The 22,819-nt window shown below is 47.0% G+C and overlaps 1 protein-coding gene across 1 annotated transcript; it reads right to left on the reverse strand.

Moving 5' to 3' along the window:
- Positions 1 to 1,752: 1,752 nt before the first annotated feature.
- Positions 1,753 to 11,696, reverse strand: ASF1B (anti-silencing function 1B histone chaperone). The gene is made up of 4 exons (XM_037505993.2): positions 11,432 to 11,696; positions 5,045 to 5,160; positions 3,258 to 3,434; positions 1,753 to 2,929 (listed from the first exon to the last, which is right to left on the reverse strand). The coding sequence occupies exons 1-4, from the start codon at positions 11,538 to 11,540 to the stop codon at positions 2,723 to 2,725; spliced, it is 609 nt and encodes a 202-aa protein (XP_037361890.1). The 5' UTR covers positions 11,541 to 11,696; the 3' UTR covers positions 1,753 to 2,722.
- Between the last annotated feature and the right edge of the window lie 11,123 nt (positions 11,697 to 22,819).

Consider the following 22,819-nt stretch of genomic DNA (forward strand, 5'->3'; position numbering starts at 1 on the left):
TTGGCCCGGGCTCCGCACAGGGCCCGGGGCCCACCCAGCGAAGCCGCCAATTGGCGGAGGTGCGCTGCCCCGACAGCCTTCCGCAGAACGTACGGTGTCAATACCGGGGTGAGAGGGCGGGGCGCAGACGCTGCCTGCTGCTCGGGCCGGCCGGGCGGGGCGGCGGAGGCTGGCGGGCGGCCGCGGCGCGCTGCGCTCCGAGACCAGGAGGCGGTCCGGAGGGCCCTAGTCCTGCCTCGTGCGCGCCGCAGTCTCCCGCCCCCGCTCAGTGCGGCAGCGGCCGCGAGCCAGCCAAGGTTGGCGCCGCGGCCCCCACCCCCGGCGCAGCCGCCGTCCACCTGCCAGCGGAGGAGGGGCGCTGCCTGCGCCGAGGGTCAGAGGTCGGCCGGCCGCCGGCAGTCATCCTACTGAAGGCCTGGCGCTGGACAGTTGCGCAGGCCCGGGGTCCAGGCCAGGGTGGGAGAGATGGAGTGGGACTGGGGTCCTTCGGTCTTCCCCAGCCACAACCTGATCTGCGGGAGGATGCTGGGTCCTGGGAGCAAGGAGCGGTTGGAAGACCGCCCACCCTGGGCTCGTGCCTCTAGTAAGAGTAGGCACACGTTAAATACATTACTTAGCACCACACTCCTCTCACGTTGGTAGTTATCACTCCCATTTTACAGAGGAGGAATTCTGGGGCACAGCCAGGCTGAGGATTCCCTTTGTCTGGGCAAAGGGAACTTGTTCTGGAGCAGAGAAGTGGAGAGATGCCTCTCCCTTCAGGGTGTCCTTTCAAATTACACACAGCCTGAGAAAGGTCAGGATTTCCCAACTGTCTCATTACTGTCATTGGGGTCTGGATTATTCTTTGCCAAGGGCGCTGTCTCGTGTACTGTAAGGTGTTCAGCAGCATCCCGTTTCTACTCCCTGGTTGTCAGCAGCACTTCCTCTCCCCCACCAGCTGTGACAACCAAAACCATCTAGAGACATAGTTAAATGTGCCCTGGAGAGCAAAATTGCACCCCCACCCCAATTTAGGACCACTGAAGTGGAGGAAGGCCCAAAGGCTGGGAGAAAGGCAGGGAACTAGATGGGTCAGTTTTCATTTGGAGGGGCTAGCTGGTTTCAGGTCTGTAATCTAAAGGCTGCTTTGCCTAGACACACACAAGCACTCTACCAAGCAGCTATCTGCATTCAGTTTTGAGGTCCACCAGTTCCACCAGTCCCAGGGAGGCAAGAGCTGGGGTTCTTTTGTGAGTTACAGGGATATGGCTCACTGGCCAAACCACTCCACTTTGGGATGTTGGGTTACAAGGTTAAGTGAAATTTTTTATTTATGCACACAAGAACTGGGGTATAGGCCAGAGGTCTGATAGGTGAAAGGATTCACTGGAGAGTGGGAAGAGTGGGGAGCATAACCAGAGAGTGGGGAACATAACAGGCAGATTGACAGATGGCCAGCCAGGGATCAAACTCATGCTGCAGAGGCTGTGAATAGCTCCACAGTGCTGTGCTTAACCCCTTGTGTCACCAGGGAGGCCTGGTTAAGTGAAATTTAAGAAAGTGTTGATGTATATGTGCTTGGATCACAATGTTAATTTCTTCTTGTGGGTCAAGGACAAAATGAAAAATCACTGGTTATGCTCTAGCTCCAGAACAGATGGGTTGCTCAAGTTTTGATAAAGGAAAATCCCTCCCTGAACATCAGTCAGGAATACGAGACAAGTTTATCCCTCATGTTAAGAGATGGACAAAGCTGCCTCAGTCTACCAGACATGAAAACATAAGAAGTCCATCTAGATGAAGTGCTTTTTATTTTTAGACCAACCAAACATTTAATATAAAAACCTTTAATATACAAACTGCAATCATAACAGCATCCACATAGCAGCGAGGGGATAGGGCATGGGGATGGGGAGGGAAGTTATTTTGTTTCCTACCGCTTCCCTTGCTTGCAATCACTCCTGGTCTGTGGAAGAATCAGGTCTTCGGCAGAGGGCAGATCATAACAGCCAGAGGCAGAGGGGCTCTGAGGCTGGCACTGAAACCAAGAACAGCAAGACCCTCTAACATGTCATTCCCCCACCAAGGCAAGCCAGGTCCAGTTAAGAGAGAAAAGTAAAGTGGTGATCAAGAGGAGCATCAACCACCAATTCTCAGCATCCTGATGATCACAACTTTGGGACTCATGGATTGGACAGACTTAAAAATTGTCCTGGGAGGACAAAAATTGTATGAGTCCATATTCTAACCAAGATTCCTTGCCTGTGACTCCAGAAAGCTGGGTGGATCTGCTCAGATGTTTGGGAAGGGCGAGGAATGACAGAGGCTTTGGCCCAACTGGACTGAAGCTTTGCCAGTCACTGACCAAGAACATTAAGGCAGACTGGGGAGGTCTTCGGGAAGAGCTTTGGTTCAATGGTACTCACAGAAGTGGTGTGGCACAATGGCCCAGTTGGAATGTATAGTATGTGTGTGTGTAAGAGACAAAGGACACAAATTAAAAAGAATTCAAAACTGAAGTCCTGCCTCTTACAGCCCTGGGCAGTAGAAGTGAGGTGATCCTTCCAGACCAGGGCCAGGAAGAGACCTGAGGCTTGTCTTTCTTTGGGGCCAAGTTTGACTGGCCTAGATATGGTTGATGGCCCCAGAGACTTCCTCATGGCCCCATAGGACTCTCAGGGAGGTCTAACTTTCTCTCCAGATGTTATGGCTGGACCCAGGTAGGCCTGGGTTCTTGCAGTTAGATGCAGTCCATGGAGTTCTCGGGGAGGAGGCTAGGGATGCAGCCAGGGAGCCCCAGGCCCTTCATGGGCGTGCAGCTGAGGGGGAAGCCACAGCCCAGGGTAGGGTCCTCATTCTCCAAGGCCTCCAGCTTATCCACATTGTTGTCCCAATTGATGTGGAAACGGGTCACCCGGGGGTTTGAAGCCAAGATGTTTCGCTGGAGCTAGGAAGAGGAATGTCAGCCCTTGTTAGCATGCCCCCCTTACAACACCCACAGAGCACCCCCCCAACTTCCCCACCCCAAGCCCAGGAAGAGCAGATCTTGCTTATTCCATCACCACCAATAACTCCATATGGAACTTCAAACCTATTTAATCTTCATTCATTGAAGTGTATTTCTGAGAAATAGAGACCCTTTTTCTCTTTGTAGCCTGCAGCTCTAAGCTAAGCATTGACTTGAAAACCTAAGTGACCCCAGCTTCCAATTTCACCATCTCAACCGTCCCCCGAATGCAAAGGAGCTTGTCTGAAGCATTTAGTGCAGGCCCCACCTGAGAGAAGTCTGGCTTTGGGGGTGGGTTCTCCCGAAGCTCGGGGTTTGGGTACTCGTTGTTGACATAGTAGCCCACTCGGATGAACTCTTGTCCACGGTAGGTACAGGTGATGAGGACCACAGTCACACCCACCGCATCTGTCTCAGGGATCAGGGATGGGTTGGGGGCATCAGCCTAGAGGAAACACATCCTGGGCCTTAGCATTGATTATCAGTCATGCCTTGACTAGTAATACAATGATTCTGAAGCAGTAATTTACTAAGCTAAATGTATGATCTCTGCCCTCAGTCTTCAATCAAATGGGGAAGTGTTTCAATCAAATATGCAAATATCTAGAAATGCTGAATGTCACAGCTGCCATAAAGGAGGAACATCTGGTGTGGAGAAGTGAGGAAGGAGGAGGATGGCATTAGGTGAGGCTAACTAGGTGAACAGGTAAGGACCAAGTCACACAGGGTCTGTTGGGCCAGTGAAGGACCTGTGAAAGAGTAAGAATATTTAGCAAGAGGTAAGTACCACATCACCTGTGGCCTGAAAAAATGAAGCTGGCTGTGTGTGGAGCTGTGACAGAAGGAGAGCTGTAGTGGGAGCAGTGGGTCAGGCAGGAGGGGCCTATGGTCAGAGGATAGTGGCCTAGATCAGGCAGCAGAGAAGGACAGAGGTGGGCAGACTTGGGGTTTATTGTTATGGACAGGACTGGCTATATAGTTGGTGCAAAATGAAAGCAAAATAAAACAAAAAAGCAGAGGCCCATATTCAAATAGAAGTTTCTACCAGCAACAGAATGTTATGGCAGGTGTTGACAAATGTGAGGACATGGATTGTAGATTTAGGAAGCTGGCCCTGGTTGTGGAGTGGATGCAGGTGGATGAGGGGTTAGGTGATGAGATGTGGTGGCTGAGACTGGGGAGGGGACAGTAGAGGTGGAAGGAAGTGAGTGGGTTTGAGCAGAGGCTCTCCAACTTTATTGTGTGTAAGAATCACACTAAATCTGCATTCTGACCACCTCTTTGATGCTGCATTAAAGATCTATTCAGCAGCTACAGTGGATCTTCATTATTCATGGAGTTCATATTTTCGAATTCACCTACTCACTAAAATTTATTTGTAACACCAAAATCAATATTTTGGGTATAGATTCATAGTGTTTGAGGACATGTACAGGATGGGGTAGAAATCTGAGTTGTTTGATGAGTATTACCAGCTGAGGTCGAACAAGGCAACACTCCAACTTCCTATATCAGTGCTTACACTGTTAACAAGTGTCCTTTTCTCAAGTCTATTTAGTGTCACATTTTTATACTTTTTGTTGTTGATTTAAAATGGCTCCCAGTGCTGAGTGCTGCCTCTGAGTGCAAGAACATTTTGATGTCATGAGTTACAGTGTTGTTGGCTATGAGTTCAATGCAAATGCACCAACAATAACTCTAAAACAGAACAGAGGATTATGTATTGTCTGGTTGACACAGATGTAATAGCAGAAGCCTAACCATATATCTCCTCTAGAAGCAGTGGTTCAGTATTCAGTAATTTACTACTTCAGTGTTGACAGCAGCCTTATAGAACATAATTTCTGTGAATAATGAGATTCAAATGTAAATGAGTGACTTACGATAATAGCTATGATACGTAAGTGGAGGAAAGGTACCAATGAGAGGTCAGACACTTCCTGAAAGCAGAGCCATGATTTGAACCTTAACTTTCCATCAATGAGCCACACATTGTACACTTTTGGTAGAAAGGATATTTCAAAATGTCAAGGCCTAAGGCCTCATCTTTCTTACCTGAAAGACAAACATGTGTCTCCCTGCTGGGACAGGGCCAACCAGTACAGAGTCTAGGATTTGATCAAACTCCTCACTCTCAGCTGAGCCAACGTAGATGATTTTCCACTCTAGGTCTGCAAGGAAATGACTGTTAAGGAATTGAAATAGTTTGACAGCAAGAAGGCAGAGAAAAAGTTTTTTCATGTTAGTTTGGGACAGATACTTAATACACTGAAAGATTCTTATTCTCAAGAACACTTGACACCTGCTGGGCATTGGGCCCTTGACACAGGGGCGGATGTGAAGCTCTGCTTCCAGTGGGGATATTTCCGTGGGCCCAGCTTTGCAGGGCGACCTTGACTCTGTACCTCCAGGGTAACGCTCAGAGCCTAAGGATGAACCGTATGGCAGAGGCTGAATTAAGAGCCATGTGACTGAACCATGCTTAGGAGGGAATAGCAGGGAGTTGGGCCATTTCAGGGCCCTGCCCACTGGGTGCTGGGATAGAAAGCCGCATCCTCTTTCACACACAGGGACTGGTGCCACCAGACTGAGTAGATCCCTCGACAACTGGGACAGGGCAGTAGATTCCAATTCAGCAGGAGAGCCAGGCCGTAGGAGGGCAAGATGAGGCCACTAGGGGAGCTAGCCAGGCCCCAGGTCTTCCAGATCCGGGACCAAGTTAGGTCTACTCATGGACATCCAGGCAACAGAGACTCAGTCAACAGATGCAGCATCCTAGGGCTATCCTCGGAACCCTAGCTCTCATGTACCTTATATATTAGGAGGGCCCCATTCCTGAGTATGTAAGATATGAAAGGAAAAGAGCTTAAAGAGACCCTGCCTGTCAATCACAGGAGGTTCCCAGTGACCACTGCCTCTTGCAGAAGGTCCAAGTGTATCAGGGACAAGGTCAGGCTAGTACAGGGAAGCTTGGCAGAGACCTGAAAATTATTTTAGGTTCTTTGAAATTACACAACCTACTGCTCCAGCAACTGGGGGATGTTTCACAAGTTGTGATTTTCACAGGAAGCAAACACTCTTGGAAGCTGCTCTGGTCCTTGGTCCGGTGTCCCATAAGTGCATCCAATTTCTGAAGCACACAGATGCCGGGCCATGTCTGTGGAGGTTTGTCACCTGAGCTCCAAGCTCTTCCTCGATACACTGGCTTCCTGTACCTTGCAGCTTCACTCTGATCTCCTACTCAGTGGCTCCAGCAGGTGTGCGGGACACATTGACCATCAGGCTCAGTAGGGGTCAGTCAAGCTCTAGTCTCTTATAATTTGCAGGGAGGAGTTAAGTTTTTTGATTTATCTTTCTTACTAATAGTGACACAACTAGGCATAATATTTTTTGGATGGACAAAAACCAAACCAGTTCTGTTCTTACCTCCTAAGAACAAGCTTCTAAGCTCTATATTTTGGCATCTTTCTACTGGCTTTTTCCCCATCACCAGTGAAGTCAAATATATGTGTATTTAACTTATATGCTGGGGGAGAGACAGAATGTGGAGAATGAAATAGAGCAAGCCCCAGTGAATGCCATAGGTACTTAAGTCCAATACTGTTGGCAAAACCTAAATAAAGATGGTGTGGGTGCTGACCAGAAGAACAAGTTCACTGCAGTTGGCCAAATGAGCCACAGTAGGCCAGCAAACAGGTCAGAAAGAAACCAGAGAATGAACTGAGGACCACAGAGAAATACTGAATCAACAATTAGAGGAGCTGACAAAAACATCCAGAGTAGGTAAAGGATGACTAAAACAAGAACCTACAAATTGGAATCACTTAAACTGGCTGAAGTTTAAGTGTACATTTCAGTTTTGACTGTAACCGTTTTTTAGAAATAGTCAGAGGACGTCAATCACTAGTATAGCACAAACTTACTCCTATGGAAAACAGGACAGGATTATACTTTATATGTTGTATACCTAATCATTAAGGCAATTTTCAAGGGTAAATTGATAGCATTACATTTTGTCTTTATGCCCCCAAATTAACAATCTAACCCCTGTGCAAAATTCTATATGAAAATCAAACCAAAACCAGCCACAAGACTAAAGATATGTAAAAAATTATTGTACTTGAGGGCCTCCCCGGTGGCGCAGCGGTTGAGCGCTGGGTTGTGAAGCTGTATGCAGCCTCTGCAGCGCCTTTTTGATCCCCGGCCACTGGGTGAGGGTCCCACATGGCGCGCAGACTTCTTCTGCCGCCTGCTGCTCCCCTCAGCAGTGTACTTCGGTCCTTCTGCCTGCTCTGCTCCCCGCTCTGGCTCTGGTGAATTCTCTCACCCTCCCGCATTTCTGACTGTACCCCAGTGCTTGTATAAATAAATAAACAAATCTTTAAAAAAAAAAATATTGTACTTGAGCTAGCCGGAGAAATTTGTTTCCTGTCTCTCTCTCTCTTTTTTTTTTAAAGATCTACTTATTTATGCATACAAGAACTGGGGTGTAGGCCAGAGGTGGGGGGGGGTAGAGGATTCACCAGAGACAGAGTGGGGAGCAGAACAGGTGAATCAACTGAAATACAGTGCTGAGGGGGAGCAGCAGGTGAGACATGGTCTGCTGTGCCATGTGGGTTAGCTCCCTGGCAGGGGATAGGACTCATGCCACAGTGGCTGGCAATAGCTTGATAGCACTGAGACTTTAACCCCCATGCCACCAGGGAGGCCCCACTCTTCCTGTTTTAATATGTCTTTTTCAATTTATCCTTCACCTTTGTTCATAATCGTGTTGTGTAGATGAACATGGTCTGACTACTGTGTGTTCACTGTAACAACCGACTTCATGACTTATTCAGACAGTGTCTGTTGAGTTTCTCAAAGAAATGGGGGGGACATAGTGAATGTATTAAACGTGGACCCAGGCATTGGAAATATCTATTTCCACATGCTGATGAGAAAAGAGAGCAAAAAGGGCCTGGAGCCCTTAGGAAATGGGATCAGCTGACGGGGTTTTACGTGTTGTCAGATCTCCAGTTGCCAGTGTCAGGGTAACAGGACTGATAGGCTTCTCCAGGATCTGAGAGATTTCTAAAGCCAGGCCCACTCAAACTGGCCCACTGTTTGAGAGGCAGAAAACGGATTCTCTGCTCTGTAGGAAGGGGGCCAAGAGGCAGAAAGCAAGTCAGCAGGCCAGAGTCACAAATAGCCCGAGGGGTAGAACCAAAGTGCTTGGATTTCCAGGCCAGAGCTTGCTTTTAGACTGGAATTTCTCGGAGCAAAAGCTTTCCTGGCTGGGTGTAATTAATAATAGCACCCCCTTCACTCTTTCAAGAGTGTTCTGATGTGGAAATAGATCTATGGTCAGTCCTATTTATGTTCCTCTTCTAAAATAGGAGATGCATGCTTTCTTTCCCAAGTTATAGCAAAGAGAAAGAACCCTGGACTCAGAACTCTGACATAAATTCTAGTGTCAACATTTCTACAAACTGGCTGTGTGACCTTGGAGAAGTCATTCCATCTCTGTTAAAAAATAATGACCAGGGCCTCCCTGGTGGTGCAGGGGCTAAAGACAGCAATGTGAAGCTCTCACCAGCCACTGTTGCATGAGTTCCATCCCCCGCCAGCCAGGGAGCAACCCACATAGTACAGCAGACCTCTCCTGTCTCCCTGCTGATCCCCTCAGCAGTATATTTCTGGCAATCTGCCTGTTCTCCCACTCTCTCTGATGAATCCTCTCTTCCCCCCACTACTCTCACCCCGCACCTCTGGTCTACACCCCAGTGCTTGAATACACAAATAAATCTTTAGGGCCTCCCTGGTGGCGCAAGGGGTTAAGATGCAACCTATGAAGCAATCCGCAGCCACTGCAGCTCAAGTTCGATCTCCGGCCAGAGAGCAACCCACATGGCGCAGCAGACCTCTCCTGACCCGCTGCTCCTCTCAGCAGTGTATTTCAGTCAGTCTGCCTGTTCTGTTCCTCACTCTGTCTCTGCTGGATCCTCCCACCCTGGCATGCCTCTGGCCTGTACCCCAGTTCTTGTATGCATAAATAAATAAATCTTAAAAAAAAAATCTTTAAAAAAATAAATAAAGAAAAAATAATGACCAGCAGCAGGTTGACTTTAGTCTTTCCTACTCTGAGTCCATAAACAGATTCGTAAAGTAACAGGGCAGGGGGCTTCCTAGGATTAAAAGTACTAGATAATGACCCTGAAACCACTTTAAACAGCAAGCAGTGCAAACAGGCCCAATTGAAACCCGATCTCCTGCCATCTGGGAACTGTGAATCCCATAACCTATTAGGTCTTTACATCTCCTCTTGGTTTTAAAATTAATCTTATTCCACAGTGTCATTCTACACTTTATTTATTTATTTACACCCTGCCTTGTTCCAGAAAGGATTTAACTGGGCTTATTCTATAGTTAGTCACAGGTTGATTCCTTAATTCAAATAGGAGAGAAACCAGGAAGAGATGGAACCATTGGCCCAGCTCAAACCCACATACATCTCATAAGGTATCAACCTCAAACTAATCCAGGTGGTTACTTTTTCCGGTATACCACCCACCCACCAAGAGGAGCTAGTCAACCCACCCAGACCTCTCAGTCTTCCTGATCTGCACTTCCTGAGCTGTTGCCAAGTCTCTTTTAACCATAAGTGGAAAAGTAACTTTATGCAGTATTTCCTCTTAAACATGGTGCCAGGACTCCCTGGGTGACCTTAGATTTTCCATTTTGATAAACATTTATTTAAAAGGTCTTTCACTTGGGCCTCCCTGGTGGCCTAGGGGTTAAGTCTCAGCACAAACACCACTATGGCCTGAGTTCCATCCCTGGCCAGGGAGCTGACCCACATATGGTGCAACAGACCTCTCCTGTCTCGCCCGCTGCTCCCCTTGGCAGTGTATTTCAGTAGATCCGCCTGTTCTGCTCCCCACTCTGTCTCTGGTGAATCATCTCTCCCTCCCACCCCCTTCTTCACCTCTGGCCTATACCCCAGTTCTCCTATGCATGAATATAAAAAAAACAAAAGGTCTTTCACTTTGTGGCTCCTGTCTTCTCATCTGTAAGATGAGAGCCATGTCCATCTTAATGCCACACAGATGAGTAAGTTCCTCTGTGAAAGCACCTTGGAAACATGCACAAAAGGTTGTGACTTGGGGCCTCCCTGGTGGCGCAGCGGTTGAGCGCTGGGTTGCGAAGTTGCCCGTTGCCTGCAGCCTCTGCAGCGCCGGTTCGATCCCCGGCTGCTCCCTGGCCACGGGAGAAGGGTCCCACATGGCGCGCAGGCCTCTCCTGACGCCCGCTACTCCCCTCAGCAGTGTACTTCGGTCCTTCTGCCTACTCTGCTCCCCGCTCTGGCTCTGGTGAATTATCTCACCCTCCCGCGCTTCTGACTGTACCCAGTGCTTGTATAAATAAATAAAAATAAATCTTTAAAAAAAAAAAAAAAGGTTCTGACTTCCCAGCTGATTATTTGAAGCCAGATACTGTCATGACTTAGCACCCCCAATCCCTTCCAGGTGACATCATCAAAAGTTTTGAAAAAATTTCTGCAGGTCAGCTGGAACCTGGCAGGCAGGCAGTGGGAACCTGCTAATGCTTGCCTGGCTATGCCACCTTTCAGATTTCAGTGTGTTCTCTGAAGCCCAAAATCAGAGAGGAGGGAGGAGCAGGAGATAGAGCCTCAAAGACTGGAGCTAGAAGCTGGGCTTCTCAGATGGAGCTCAAGAAGGGGCTGGGGGTCAGGCTAAAGAGAAGGGACACATGCTTTGGGGTATGTATTTTTGGATAGAAAATAAAATAGAAATGGGTGGGGAATGGGGTAGTTCGAATACCAGCAGGTTGGGGAGAGGATTACAGGGAGACAAATGAGGAGATGGGAGTGAGTGAGGTCTTGAGGCAAAGGGAAAAGAGGATCATCAGAGGGAAAAAGGATGAGTGGAGGGGTTCCACTGGGAAAAAACGGAGGGAGCTTGGGGAAGAGGTCTCCACAGGGAAAGTGGGAATTTCACGAGGAAAATGGGAGTAAGCTAAGGGTTCCCTAAGGAAAAATGGGAGGGAGCAGGAGGTTGGGGCCTCCCTAGGAAGAAAGGGAAGTGTAAGTGTCTCCTCATAGGAGAGTGAATGGATGGAAAGACTGGATGAATGGATCAGGGGTCTGGCCAGAAATAGAGTGGGGGGTTTCTTGCTACAGGGAAGAGAGAGTGACTGAGGGTTTCTGTAGATTAAAGAATGTAGACCAGGAAAACGGGTGCCCAGGACGGGCTCTACAGGAAAAATAGGGAGAGGCTGAGGTCTCCAAGGGGGAGATGGGAGTATCCTTGGGAAGGGAGTGGGGTTATCTGTGGGTAGGGTTGCAGTCTCCACGGGGAGTTTGGGGCTGGTGGGGAGGGGGCTCTCAGGGAGGTCAGGGTTGGCCCGGGGAAGGGGAAGGTCTCCACACAGGCCCAGGCTCACCGTCTGCCAGGGCCTCATTGCACTCGAAGCTGATCTCGAACCGGAAGGGGCTGTGGAAAGGGCTCGGATTCTCCAGCACAGTCACGTTCAGCACGGACACCTTGGCCATTGCCTCGCGGGGTCTCGGCTGAGGCCAGAGCCGGAGTCGAGCCCACGCCTGTGTCCTCTCCGGTGAGCCGAATAGCGTTGCCCGAAACCGCTCCCGCCTTCTCTCTCCGCAGACCAAAGTGCGTATCTCTTCCGCGCGCCTCCTTCAAATAGCGGGCCCCACCCCCCGGCCAATCACAGTCAACGCTCTCGGGAGGCGCGAGCGCATCCTCAGCCAATCCTGGAGCGCCTATCTGAGCGCGCCGAGACTTTCTGGACCAATCCGCGGAGCTCCCTCTCCGGGATGCGCGAGTGGGGCGGGACCATCTCTTGACTTCTTTGGGCGTTTGACAGGAACCAATCCTCAGCTTCTCCGACACGGAGGTCGCGGGAAGGGGTGGGCGGAGTCAGAGCGCGGAACTCCTCTCGGCCAATCCTGATGGTTTCCGCACCAACTTGTCTCGCCCCTCTGCCCGCCCTTCCAAGAGACACATTCCACTGCGGCAGCGCCGCCAACCGCCGAGCGGTGGCGCGCGATTCTCACTTAAGAATGTAGGAAGGGCGATGCTCCCTCCCGCGGTGATTGGCAGGCGGCAGTGGGGGCGGGAATAAAGCAGATTCTCTGAGAGATGATTGGCTAAGTTGACGGAGGGAGGCGGGAGAACAGAAAGATTGGTGCGGGGATTCGTGGGAAGGAGCGGAAGTCGGCGCGGTGAGGCGGCGTGAAGAGAGACCGGAGCAGCTTGCACTTCGGTCGGTAGGTGAGCGGTGTCTGGAGCGTCTCCAAGCGCCTCCTGGCCCCTCAAAGCCCAGCGGCCGGGGAGTCCGTTGTGAACGTTGTGAACGTTGGACACCCCAATGAGGGAAGACGGAGCGGCGTAACGCGACGGCGCACTCGGACGCGGGCCCCGGGAGTCGGTCTGGGTTCGAATCCCGCCCTCGCCCCCTCGTTGACCGCTGGGAGGTTTCAGGTGCACTTTATTTGTGGGAGTTCGAGGCCAGCCTCCGCCGCTCGGCTCCCGAGGCTACGTTTCTCTGCCTGTGACGGAGGCCGTGAATATTCGCTGACAAGACTTGTGCCTGTGTAAGACCGCTGAAAACCCCTCTCCGGCTCTGGTGGCCTCCAGACGCCTGCGCTCCCGCTCTGCTGCTACCCGCGACCACGCTGTCCTGGGAAAATAAACGCCGGCCACACAGCTAATATTATTTTTCTAGTAACCGCGTGTGTTTCTTTTCAGTTACAAAGGTGAAATTAGGGTCTTCCCTGGTGGCGCAAGGGGTTAAGGCACAGCACTATGAAGCTCAGTCCCGGCCAAGGAGCTACCCACATGGCGCAGCAGACCTCTCCTGACTCGCTGGCTGCTCCCCTCAGCAGTGGATTTCAGTAGATCTCCCTGTTCTGCTCCCCACACTGTCTCTGGTGAATCAGCTCACCCCTATGCCCCCCACACTTCGGGCCCCCCAGTTCTTGTATGCATAAATAAATCTTTTTTTTAAAGTGAAATTAATTGCATGTTGTGTATATTCCAGTATAGCCAGGATATTATATATTCTTTCTTTCTTTCTTTCTTTCTTTTTTGTGGGACCCTCGCCGGTGGCTGGGGATGGAACTGGCGCTACAGAGGCTGCGGGCAGCCTTGCAACCCAGCGCTCAACCGCTGCGCCACCAGGGGAGGCCCAGCCAGGATATTATTTCAACATACCATTAGTATGAAAAATGCAAATGAGAGATGTTCTTTTACAAGGTGTGACAGTGACAGCACATCTGTAATCTGGGGCACCACATCTTGTTCGGAAATGGTCTTGTGTTAGTTTTCATAACATTGACAGCTAATAAACGTAGATTTCATGTGCCCAGTGACCTGCAACGTTTTCCAGGAGCTCAGCTGTATGTCAAAATGTTTTTATATTAAAATGTTGACTGAAATTGAGCTACACCCAAAGGTTTGGCTGCACAGTGGCATTGACCACATTCAGGTGCTCCTGAGCCCCTGTGGCAAGTGGCACAGGCCTGAAACAAATTGAATCAATTATCTTAAATGTGAACTTAAAACATGAGTGGTTTTCTGTTCTTGGGATGAGAACAGCTCTTCAAGACTCTGCTTGCTTTGGTTCCTACTACCTACCCAGCTCCAACTTCAATCCAGTCAGATAGGCCCTCTTCCTTTGAGTTCTGACAAACTACTCCCAGCGAAGCCCCTGTACCCAGAACTCTTCCAGTTCTCAGCATGTCTGGTGCCTTCTTGTCATTCATGTTTCCCTGTTCAAGTGTCCCCAAGTCACAGAAACCTTCCCATGGTCCCCCAGGGTGTTAAAACTCACAGTGTGTTAGGGCTGAATAGCACTGATGAAGCCTGGAGCATTTCTCCTCAGCCACTTCTGTCTCCTTCCAATATTAAAGGTTCATGATGTGAGGCTTTTTGTGTTTACATCTCACTGTAAGTAGGGAAGGGGATTCTTTTTTTTGGTTAAAGGATTGATTTTTTTTCACTCCTTTAAAACAGTTTGACTACAAGAAAATTCACATTTATGGTTGGCTATACTTTCTTGGTAGTCGTTGGGCATATTTAGGACTTTATGTGACTGGAAAATCTAATTTTCCAATTATTCCCAAATGTTACCGGTTTACAAATGTTGTTTTCAATGATAAAATTGCCAAGTTGTTACACCTTCTAGATGTTTAATTTAACCTGTATTTATTCCAACTTTGTAGTTTCTTTTTTGCATTGTGGACCTTTTTTACCCTTTTTTTCTTTGCTCCAACCTCTTCATGGCCCCTAAAAACTCATCAGCCACAAGCATTATGTCTGTGTTGCTAGTGAAGAAAACTGCCCATCTATAATGCGTGTTCCACATCGCTGGCTGAATAATCTTCAATTGTAAATCAGATCATGAAACATATCTTAGAATGAAACTTAAGATCTTTACTGTGGCTTAGGAGGCCCTGCACGATGACCTCAGCTCACCTTTTGGGCATCATCTACCAGTCTCCCTCTTGTCAACACTCTCAAGCCCTGCTGGCTTTGTTTCCCATCTTTCAACACACGGGCTTAGTCCTGCTGCAGGGCATGGCACTTGCTGTTCCCTCTGCCTCAAATGTGCTTCCTTCACATAATTGCATGGCTGTCTCACTCCCATCATTTATGGTTCAACTCAAACGTCTCTCTCAATGAAACCTTCCCAGACTACCCTCATTAAATTAGCCTTTCCTAATTGTACCACCCTGCTTTATTATCTAAATAGCACTTACAGAATCTGTGCTTTCGCTGGTTTTAAATTGTGCTTATTATCCTGCATATCCCTCAGTAAATTGAAAGCTGATTGAGGGCAGAGATCTCACCTGGCTTATATTGACTTTTCTTTTTTTGTTGTTTTTGTTTTAAGATTTATTTATTTATGCATACAAGAACTGGGTTACAGGCCAGAGGTGCTGGGGCAGGGGATAGGGTTGAGAGGATTCACCAGAGACAGTGGGGGAACAGAACAGGCAGACCGACTGAAATACACTGCTGAGGGGAGCAGTGGGCAAGACAGGAGAGGTCTGCTGTGCCATGTGGGTCACCTCCCTGGTGGGGATGGAGCTCATGCTGCAGAGGCTGTGGACAGCTTCACAGTGCTGCACTTAACCCCTTGTGCCACCAGGGAGGCCCTATATTGACTTTTCAATGTCTTTCCAGAGCTTACATGGTAAGTCTTCAATGGATTTTAAGGCCTTAGCATAGTACCTAGAATGTGAAAAGAGCTCAATAAACACGAACTGTGAGTAGTAACATAGTAATAAGCAGATAAATTTTCATTCTTTTTTTTTTTTGGTTGGACCCTCGCCACCAGTGCCGCAGAGGCTGTGGGCAGCCTCACAGCCCAGTGCTCAACCGCTGCACCACCAGGGGAGGCCCAAATTTTCATTCTTATGTAATGTTTCATGTTTCACTTTTTCAGATCCACTTGATAAAGTATAAAAAATGCTCTAACAAAACATGCTTTGACACATTACTCAACTTAAGAAATAAAACTGTTGAAAGACTTTATATACCCCTGCCTCAAACCCATTCCTCTCTTTTTCCTCAAATGTAACTACAATCTTGAATTTCATGTTTATTTTTCTGTGTATGTTTGAACATAACTATAGGTAGGTGTCTTTAAACAATATGTATTCTATTTGCTATGTTCTACAGCTTTACAAATGGAATCTGTGCACAAGAGTTATAGTGGGCCTCAGACTGCTATCCTCAGATAAGCCTGTTTGCGGGGCCGCCCTGGTGGTAGAAGGGGTTAAGATGCAACCTATGAAGCTACCCGCAGCCACTGCAGCACAAGTTCAATCCCTGGCCAGGGAGGTGACCCACATGGTGCAGCAGACCTCTCCTGTCTCACCTGCTGCTCCCCTCAGCAATGTATTTCAGTCAGTCTGTCTATTCTGCTCCCCACTTGTCTCTGGTGAATCCTCTCGCTCCCCCCACTCCCTGCCCCAGCACCTCTGGCCTGTACCACAGTTCTTATATGCATAAATAAATAAATCTTAAAAAAAAAAAAAGCCTGTTTGCAAGATTGGCCCCTTGGCTGATCCCTAGGAACTTAGATTTCAGGAGGATTCCCATCTTTCCCTGAAAAGAGTTCCTTGTGGTATCTAAGCTGTACAAACAATGTGGTTTATGTTGAACATCTGTTCTGGGGATCTGGAATTTTGTACTTGACCAGCTCCTCCAGGCACTGAGTCTCCAGTGAGCTTTCTTGATAGACATTTCACTCATGATACTGCTCTACGTAGGAACTGCGTATATCCCATAAGACCCCACTTGGAATCCTGACCTGGTTTTTAATTAATGAAGTGCCATTGTTTTACATCCTTGTTAATATTTTGACAATAGAGGATTTCTCCCCTCAGGTGTGGTCACCGAAGCTCTCCCTCCATCAAAGCACTCATAGTCCTCCATGATAATCCATTGTGCTCTTCCCCCTTCTCATCCACTCTTCCCTTCCCCCTCCCCCATTCTTCTTGGATGCCTCAGATCTATGGTCATCTTTGAAGGGTTGGTTTTTTAAAGTTTATTTTGGGGACCTCCCTGGTGGCGCAAGGGGTTAAGACACAACCTATGAAGCTATCTGCAGCTTCTGCAGCATGAATTCGATCCCCAGCTGGCCAGGGAGCTACCCACATGGCAAAGCAGACCTCTCCTGTCTCGCCTGCTGCTCCCCTCAACAGTATATTTCAGTCATTCTGCTTGTTCTGGTGCCCACTCTGTCACTGGTGAGTCCTTTCACCCCCTGCACCTCTGGCCTGTACCCCAGCTCTTGTATGCATAAATAAATATTTTCAAAAAGGAGTTTATTTTTGTTTGACCCTTTGTTTGGTTTTGCTATAAGTTCACATTATGTGACTTCTGGCTACTTCCCCATGTGCCTTTTGCACTGGCTGATTTTGCTTTGTACCCTTGCACTGTAAGAATTCATAGCCTTGGGCCTCCCTGGAGGCACAGAGGGTTAAGTTCCAGCACTATGAAGCTATCCGCAGTCACTGCAGCATGAGTTCAATCCCCAGCCAGGGAGCAACCCACATGGCACAGCAGACCTCTCCTGTGTTGCCCACTGCTCTCCTCAGCAGTGTATTTCAGTAGAGCTGCCTGTTCTGCTCCCCACTCTCTGGTGAATCTTCTCATCCCTTGCACCTCTGGTCTACACCCCAGGTTTTAAAAAAAAAAAAGATTTATTTATTTATGCATATAAAAGCTAGGGTACAGGCCAGAGGTGCAGGGGGGTGAGAGGACTCACCAGAGACAGAGTGGGTACAGAACAGGCAGACCGACTGAAGTACACTGCTAAGGGGAGCAGCGGGCGAGTCAGGAGAGGTCTGCTGCGCCATGTGGGTAGCTCTCTGGCCAGCGGGGCCGGGAATTGAACTTGTGCTGCAGAGGCTGCGAACAGCTTCATAGGTTGTATCTTAACCCCTTGCACCACCAGGGATGCCCCATTTACATTTCTTGGTGAATTGCTTCTCCATATCTTTGCTCATTTCCAGCAGGAGTATCTTCATTTTCTTGAATGCAGAGTTCTCACATCTGAGGCTTGCCTTTTCATTTGTATGGTGTCTTTTTATGTTCCAAATTTATTATATATTATTTGATGTGATCATATTTATTATATATTGTTTAATGTCACCAATCGCTTATGGTTGATTTTTTTGTGCCTTGCTTAAAAAATCTTACCCTGGGTTACTCTATTTTGGAAAGCAGTAACATAGCTACATCTCTAAAGCATTATATTGGATGAAAAAAGCAAGTTTCAGAAAACAGTCTAGGCTTTAGAATGAAGCAAGCAGGGTGTCTAGAGTGAATGTTTTATTTATTTTTTTAAAGATTTATTTATTTACGCATACAAGAGCTGAGGTACAGGCCAGAGGTGTGGGGGGTGAGCAGATACACCAGCAACAGAGTGGGCAACAGAACAGGCAGAATGACCAAAATACTTTGCTGAGGGGAGCAGTGGGTGAGACAGGAGAGGTCTGCCTCGCCATGTGGATTTCTCCCTGGCCAGCCAGGGATCGAACTCCTGCTGCAGAGGCTGTGGTTTGCTTCATAGTGCGGTGCTTAACCCCTTGCGCCACCAGGGAGGCCCTAGAGTGAATATTTTAGGAGGTATAGGTTGAGCACTTGTGGGTCCTCCTGGCAGTTTGTGCTATAGCTGCCCTGCTTGCCTCATTCTAGCCTGAACCTTTTGGGGTATATCTGATATGACACTGTGCTGGGAGTCTTCAACATGGCACCCAGGTTCAATGATTCATTAGGACAACTCATAGGACTTAACATGTAGCTCTACAAAAGGCTATGAATTCTTACAGTGAAAGGATACAAAGCAAAATCAGCCAGTGGAAATATTTGGAAACTGGTAAACTATCTTTATGATATTTTCTTCTAGAAGTTTTACTTTTCATATTTAACTTAAAAAAACAAATCTAGCTGAACTTGATTTTTGTTTGTGATGTGGTTTAATTTTTTCCACATGGATAACCAGGTGGTCCAGTACCATTTATTGAGTAGTCCACTGGTTCTCAAAATGTGATTCCCTGGAGGTCCATAAGACCCTTTCCTAAACTCATAGAAATTCTAAGGCATTATTGGCCTTCCTCATGTGCTTTGCTCTCATGTACACTATGGCACGAAGTCAGTGGTGGGTAAAACTGCCAGCACCTCAGCAGAAATCAATGCAACATGGCCAAATGGTAGTAGCTGTCATTGTGATCACTCTCAGGCACATACTCAGTGTTAAAATGGAACAATTTCACAAGAAAGTCCTTGCAGTAGCAGTGAAAGTGATATTTTTATCAAAGTCCCTGTAAACAGGTCTTTTAATATAGTAAGTCCTCACTTAACATCCTTGATAGTTTCTTGGAAACTAACTTTAAGCAAAACAAAGTAGATTGAAACCAATTTGACCACAGACTAGTTGATTTAAATAAGATCTAAGTGTCTATGCTTATTTCTGGTCACAGAGACATCACCAGGCAACTCTCTTGCCCACCTGTGTCTGCAAAAGCATCTTCTCCTTTCCCCCTTTTTCATATAATAAACCTGTCCTTTAAAAGAACAACAACAGGGTCCTCCCTGCTGGTGCAGGGGTTAAAGACAGTGCTATCAAGCTATTGCCAGCCATTCAGCACGAGTTCTATCCCGGCTGGCCAGGGAGCAACCCACCTGGCGCAGCAGACTTCTCTTGCCTCGCCCACTGCTCCCTAGTATATTTCAGTAGATCTGTTCCCTACTCTCTCTGGTGAATCCTCTCACCTCCTGCACCTCTGGCCTAGACCCCAGTTCTTGTATGCATAATTAAATAAATCTTTTTAAAAAAAAAACAAACAAAGACATCACCAGAGTTCTAAAGAATGACCTTCTTTTTTTTTTTTTTTAAAGATTTATTTATTTTTTTATATAAGAGCTGGGGTACAGGCCAGAGGTGCAGGAGAGTGAGAGGATTCATCAGAGATAGAGCACGGAGCATAACAAGCAGACGGACTGAAATACACTGCTGAGGAGAGCAGTGGGCGTGACAGGAGAGGTCTGCCGCGCCATGTGGATATCTCCCTGGCCAGCCAGGAATCGAACCTGCACTGCAGAGGCTGCGGACAGCTTCACAGCACTGTGCTCAACCCGCTGTGCCACTGGGGAGGCCCAAGAATGACCTTCTAAAGAATGACCCAGAATACTTCTAATTATATGACAATTTATATTTATCATTCATTCATTTTCCAATCCACTGACCCCAGCTCAGGGTCTGGTATGGCTGGAGCCTATTCTGGCAGCTCAGGGTGCAGGGTTGGACCCACTCTGACAGGACATGTATTGCACATTCATGCCCAACTCACCCCAGTAAGTCTCTCGAGCACAGCTTTTGAGATGTAGGGAGAAACTAAATCCTGTGGAGAAAACACACAGACTTGGGGAGAAAGTGCAAGCTCCACACAGGCAGCGACCCCAACTGGGAACTGATTGTTTTTCTCCCGCAAATATTATAACAAAATAATGTTAAGCCAAACAAGCTTATCTGAGGACCTGCTATATTCTGGTTGGTGAATGGGAGTCTGTATATTGAAGAATGATGGTGTTGAGCTAATTCTCTTGTATAGTTGCTAGAGTTTAGGTGCAACTGGTGCCTTTTTCATGGAACGCCTTCTTTTCTTGAAAGAATGGCAGACAGACGGTGGCAATTCAGATTAGGCTATTTGGCAGATATTTTCTCAGAAATGAAGGAAGTGAACTCATCACTTGAGGACAACTGGCATTTTTTGGCCAGTGATAAAATGTGAGCATTAAGCAAAACTTAGACATTTAGGAAACTTTCATTCACCGCCACGGACCTCACAACTTTTCAATGTTTAAAGACTTTTCTGATGAGGTCAGGTGATAATAACAAATATAAATTGTAAAATATTGCACAATGAAATTGTAGTAACTCAGTAGTACATTAATGTTTTCCAGAAGACCAATGCATAATGTTATAAAATCATGCAGAGATAAAGACCAATTAAATTTTAAGACAGACCAGTGGGTCTTAATGTAATAGAGTGAGAAGAGTTCATCACTGCAGTGTCACATTTTTGTAGCTAACTTTAATACACAAACTCTTGTGGAGTTTGGTATAGTGACAAAATGGAATGTCCCTAAATAACTGAAAAGGCTATACCAGTCCTTCCTTTTCCAACTGGGTATCTGTGTGAGGCTGGATTTTCCCTCATATTCTTTTAACCAAAACAGCATTTTGCAACAAATTGATTGTGGAAACCTAAGTGAGAATCCAGCTGTCTTTTATTAAGCCAGAGCTTTACAAAAATGTAAAACAATGCCATTCTTTTTATTATTTTGGTTTAAATAAAATAGATTATTAATGTAGACATGTAATAGATTAACTAATTTAAATGTTTAATATTAGAAAGTCTCTGTTTGAAGTTACAATCTTTATCTTAATAAACAACAGCTCTTTAGGTTCCTTATTATTTCTTTTAAAAGAAATTTATTTAAAGCAGTTTTGGGTTCACAACAAAATTGAGAGAAAAGTACAAAGATTTCCCATATACCCCTCTACTCTCCATAAAATGATGCCTCCTCCATCATTAATATCTCCCATTTGATACATATGTCACAATTGATGAAGCTGCATTGACAAATTATTATCCTCCAAAGTTCATAGTTTATATTACAGTTCACTCTTGGTGCGGTGCATGGGTTTGGACAAATTTATGACACATAGCCATCATTACAGTATTATACAGAGTAATTTCACTACCCTGAATATCTTCTGCACTCTGCCTAGCCATGCCTCATCCCCATCCTCATTAATTTTGAAGAGGGTAAATGGGATTCCAAGACCAAAAACTTTGAAATCCTCTGGATGGATGTATCTTCCCCGTGGTGATGTGTATGCTCTGTGGAGAGCAAGTCTCAGTCACAGGTCTCTTGCATTGCCCTGTTCGTCTCTTCCCGTACCAACACCACACCATTTTTCTACTACCACACAGTAGCATCTTGGTAAGGTAACCCACTTTGTTCTTTCTTCTTTTTTCAAAGATTTCAAAGATTTTCAAAAATTTCTTTTTTTGAAGATTTATTTAGGCATACAAGAACTGGGGTACAGGCCAGAGGTGCGGGGGGTGAGAGGATTCACCAGAGACAGAGTGGGGAACAGAACAGGCAGAGCTGCTGAAATACACTGCTGAGGGGAGCAGTGGGTAAGGCAGGACATGGCTGCGCCATGTGGGTTGCTCCCTGGCTGGGGATCGAACTCATGCTTCAGTGGCTGCCGATAGCTTCATAGCGCTGGGACTTACCCCTTTGTACCACCAGGGAGGCTCTGATATTTGTGATATTTGAAAGGGTAAAGGAGGAGAAGAGTAAAACTGTGGATGTTTAAGGAATGGGGTACTACACTTAGCCTTGTCCCCCAAGCCTTCCCAAGAGTTCACGTGTGATAGGAGGCTTTCTGAAGCCTCCTGGAAGGTAGAGTTCCTCCTTCTTGCCCCCTATTTTCCATCCTTTGGAAATATGAAAAGAGAAGAAGTTGATACCTCAAATCCTCCATTGCTTTGCATAAAGACCTTTTCTCTGGCTTGAGTCACATGGGCCTACTCTGGACAGTCCCAATACTGGCTATGAAAGGGACCCTCAGGGCTGGCATAGTTAGTGGGCATCTCTTCTGATACAGGAGGCCAACTGTCAGCCTCTATTGCGTTAAGAGTGGGGTTGGTGGCAGTCATAGGGAGTGGGCAACTGCAGCTGATTTACACAGTCCTAGAAGTACCCCCTGGGATCTGAGGACCATGGTGGAGGCCTGGGCCAGCTCCACTTAACAGCTGAATGAATATTCTCTAACCTTTTTGGTCTTCAGCTTCTGCAATTGTAAAATGGAGCTAAGTAATACCTGTCCCACTGGGTTGTTGAACAGATTAATTTGGACAGCTCATGTAAAGCATATATAGGGTGTGGGCATTTTAAACTGCTTAGTAGGCTTATTTGAATAAGTGAGCCCATCACTCTAGTTTAGTTTCCTTATCTGATAAATATGCATGATAACATATACCTTGTGATGATTAAATCAGATGAAATGTAGGAATGAGCTTTGAAGTGGTACATCTCAGTACAAATATTGTAACTGGACTTGTGCAAATGGTCACCCCAAGTATGTACAGGGGCCACTATCTACCCTCCAAGGGTTGCAGGTTGTCAGGTATCACAGATTTAGACTGTATATACAGAGTGGAGCAGATGTGTACCATTGTAGGAGGGTAAAGGACACAGAGGCAGAAGAACTGGCCCT

Source organism: Talpa occidentalis, unplaced genomic scaffold (assembly GCF_014898055.3).
Source record: "Talpa occidentalis isolate TD23 unplaced genomic scaffold, MPIMG_talOcc4v2.1 talOcc4.12, whole genome shotgun sequence".
Lineage (NCBI taxonomy): Eukaryota > Metazoa > Chordata > Mammalia > Eulipotyphla > Talpidae > Talpa > Talpa occidentalis.

Excerpts from the sequence above, each read along its gene's own strand:
- ASF1B (XM_037505993.2), bottom strand. The coding sequence starts at position 11,540 with ATGGCCAAGGTGTCCGTGCTGAACGTGACTGTGCTGGAGAATCCGAGC. Across the intron at positions 5,161-11,431 it reads CAATGAGGCCCTGGCAGACG|ACCTAGAGTGGAAAATCATC; the intron begins GTGAGCCTGGGC and ends ATTTCCTTGCAG. Across the intron at positions 3,435-5,044 it reads GACACATGTTTGTCTTTCAG|GCTGATGCCCCCAACCCATC; the intron begins GTAAGAAAGATG and ends TGTTTCCTCTAG.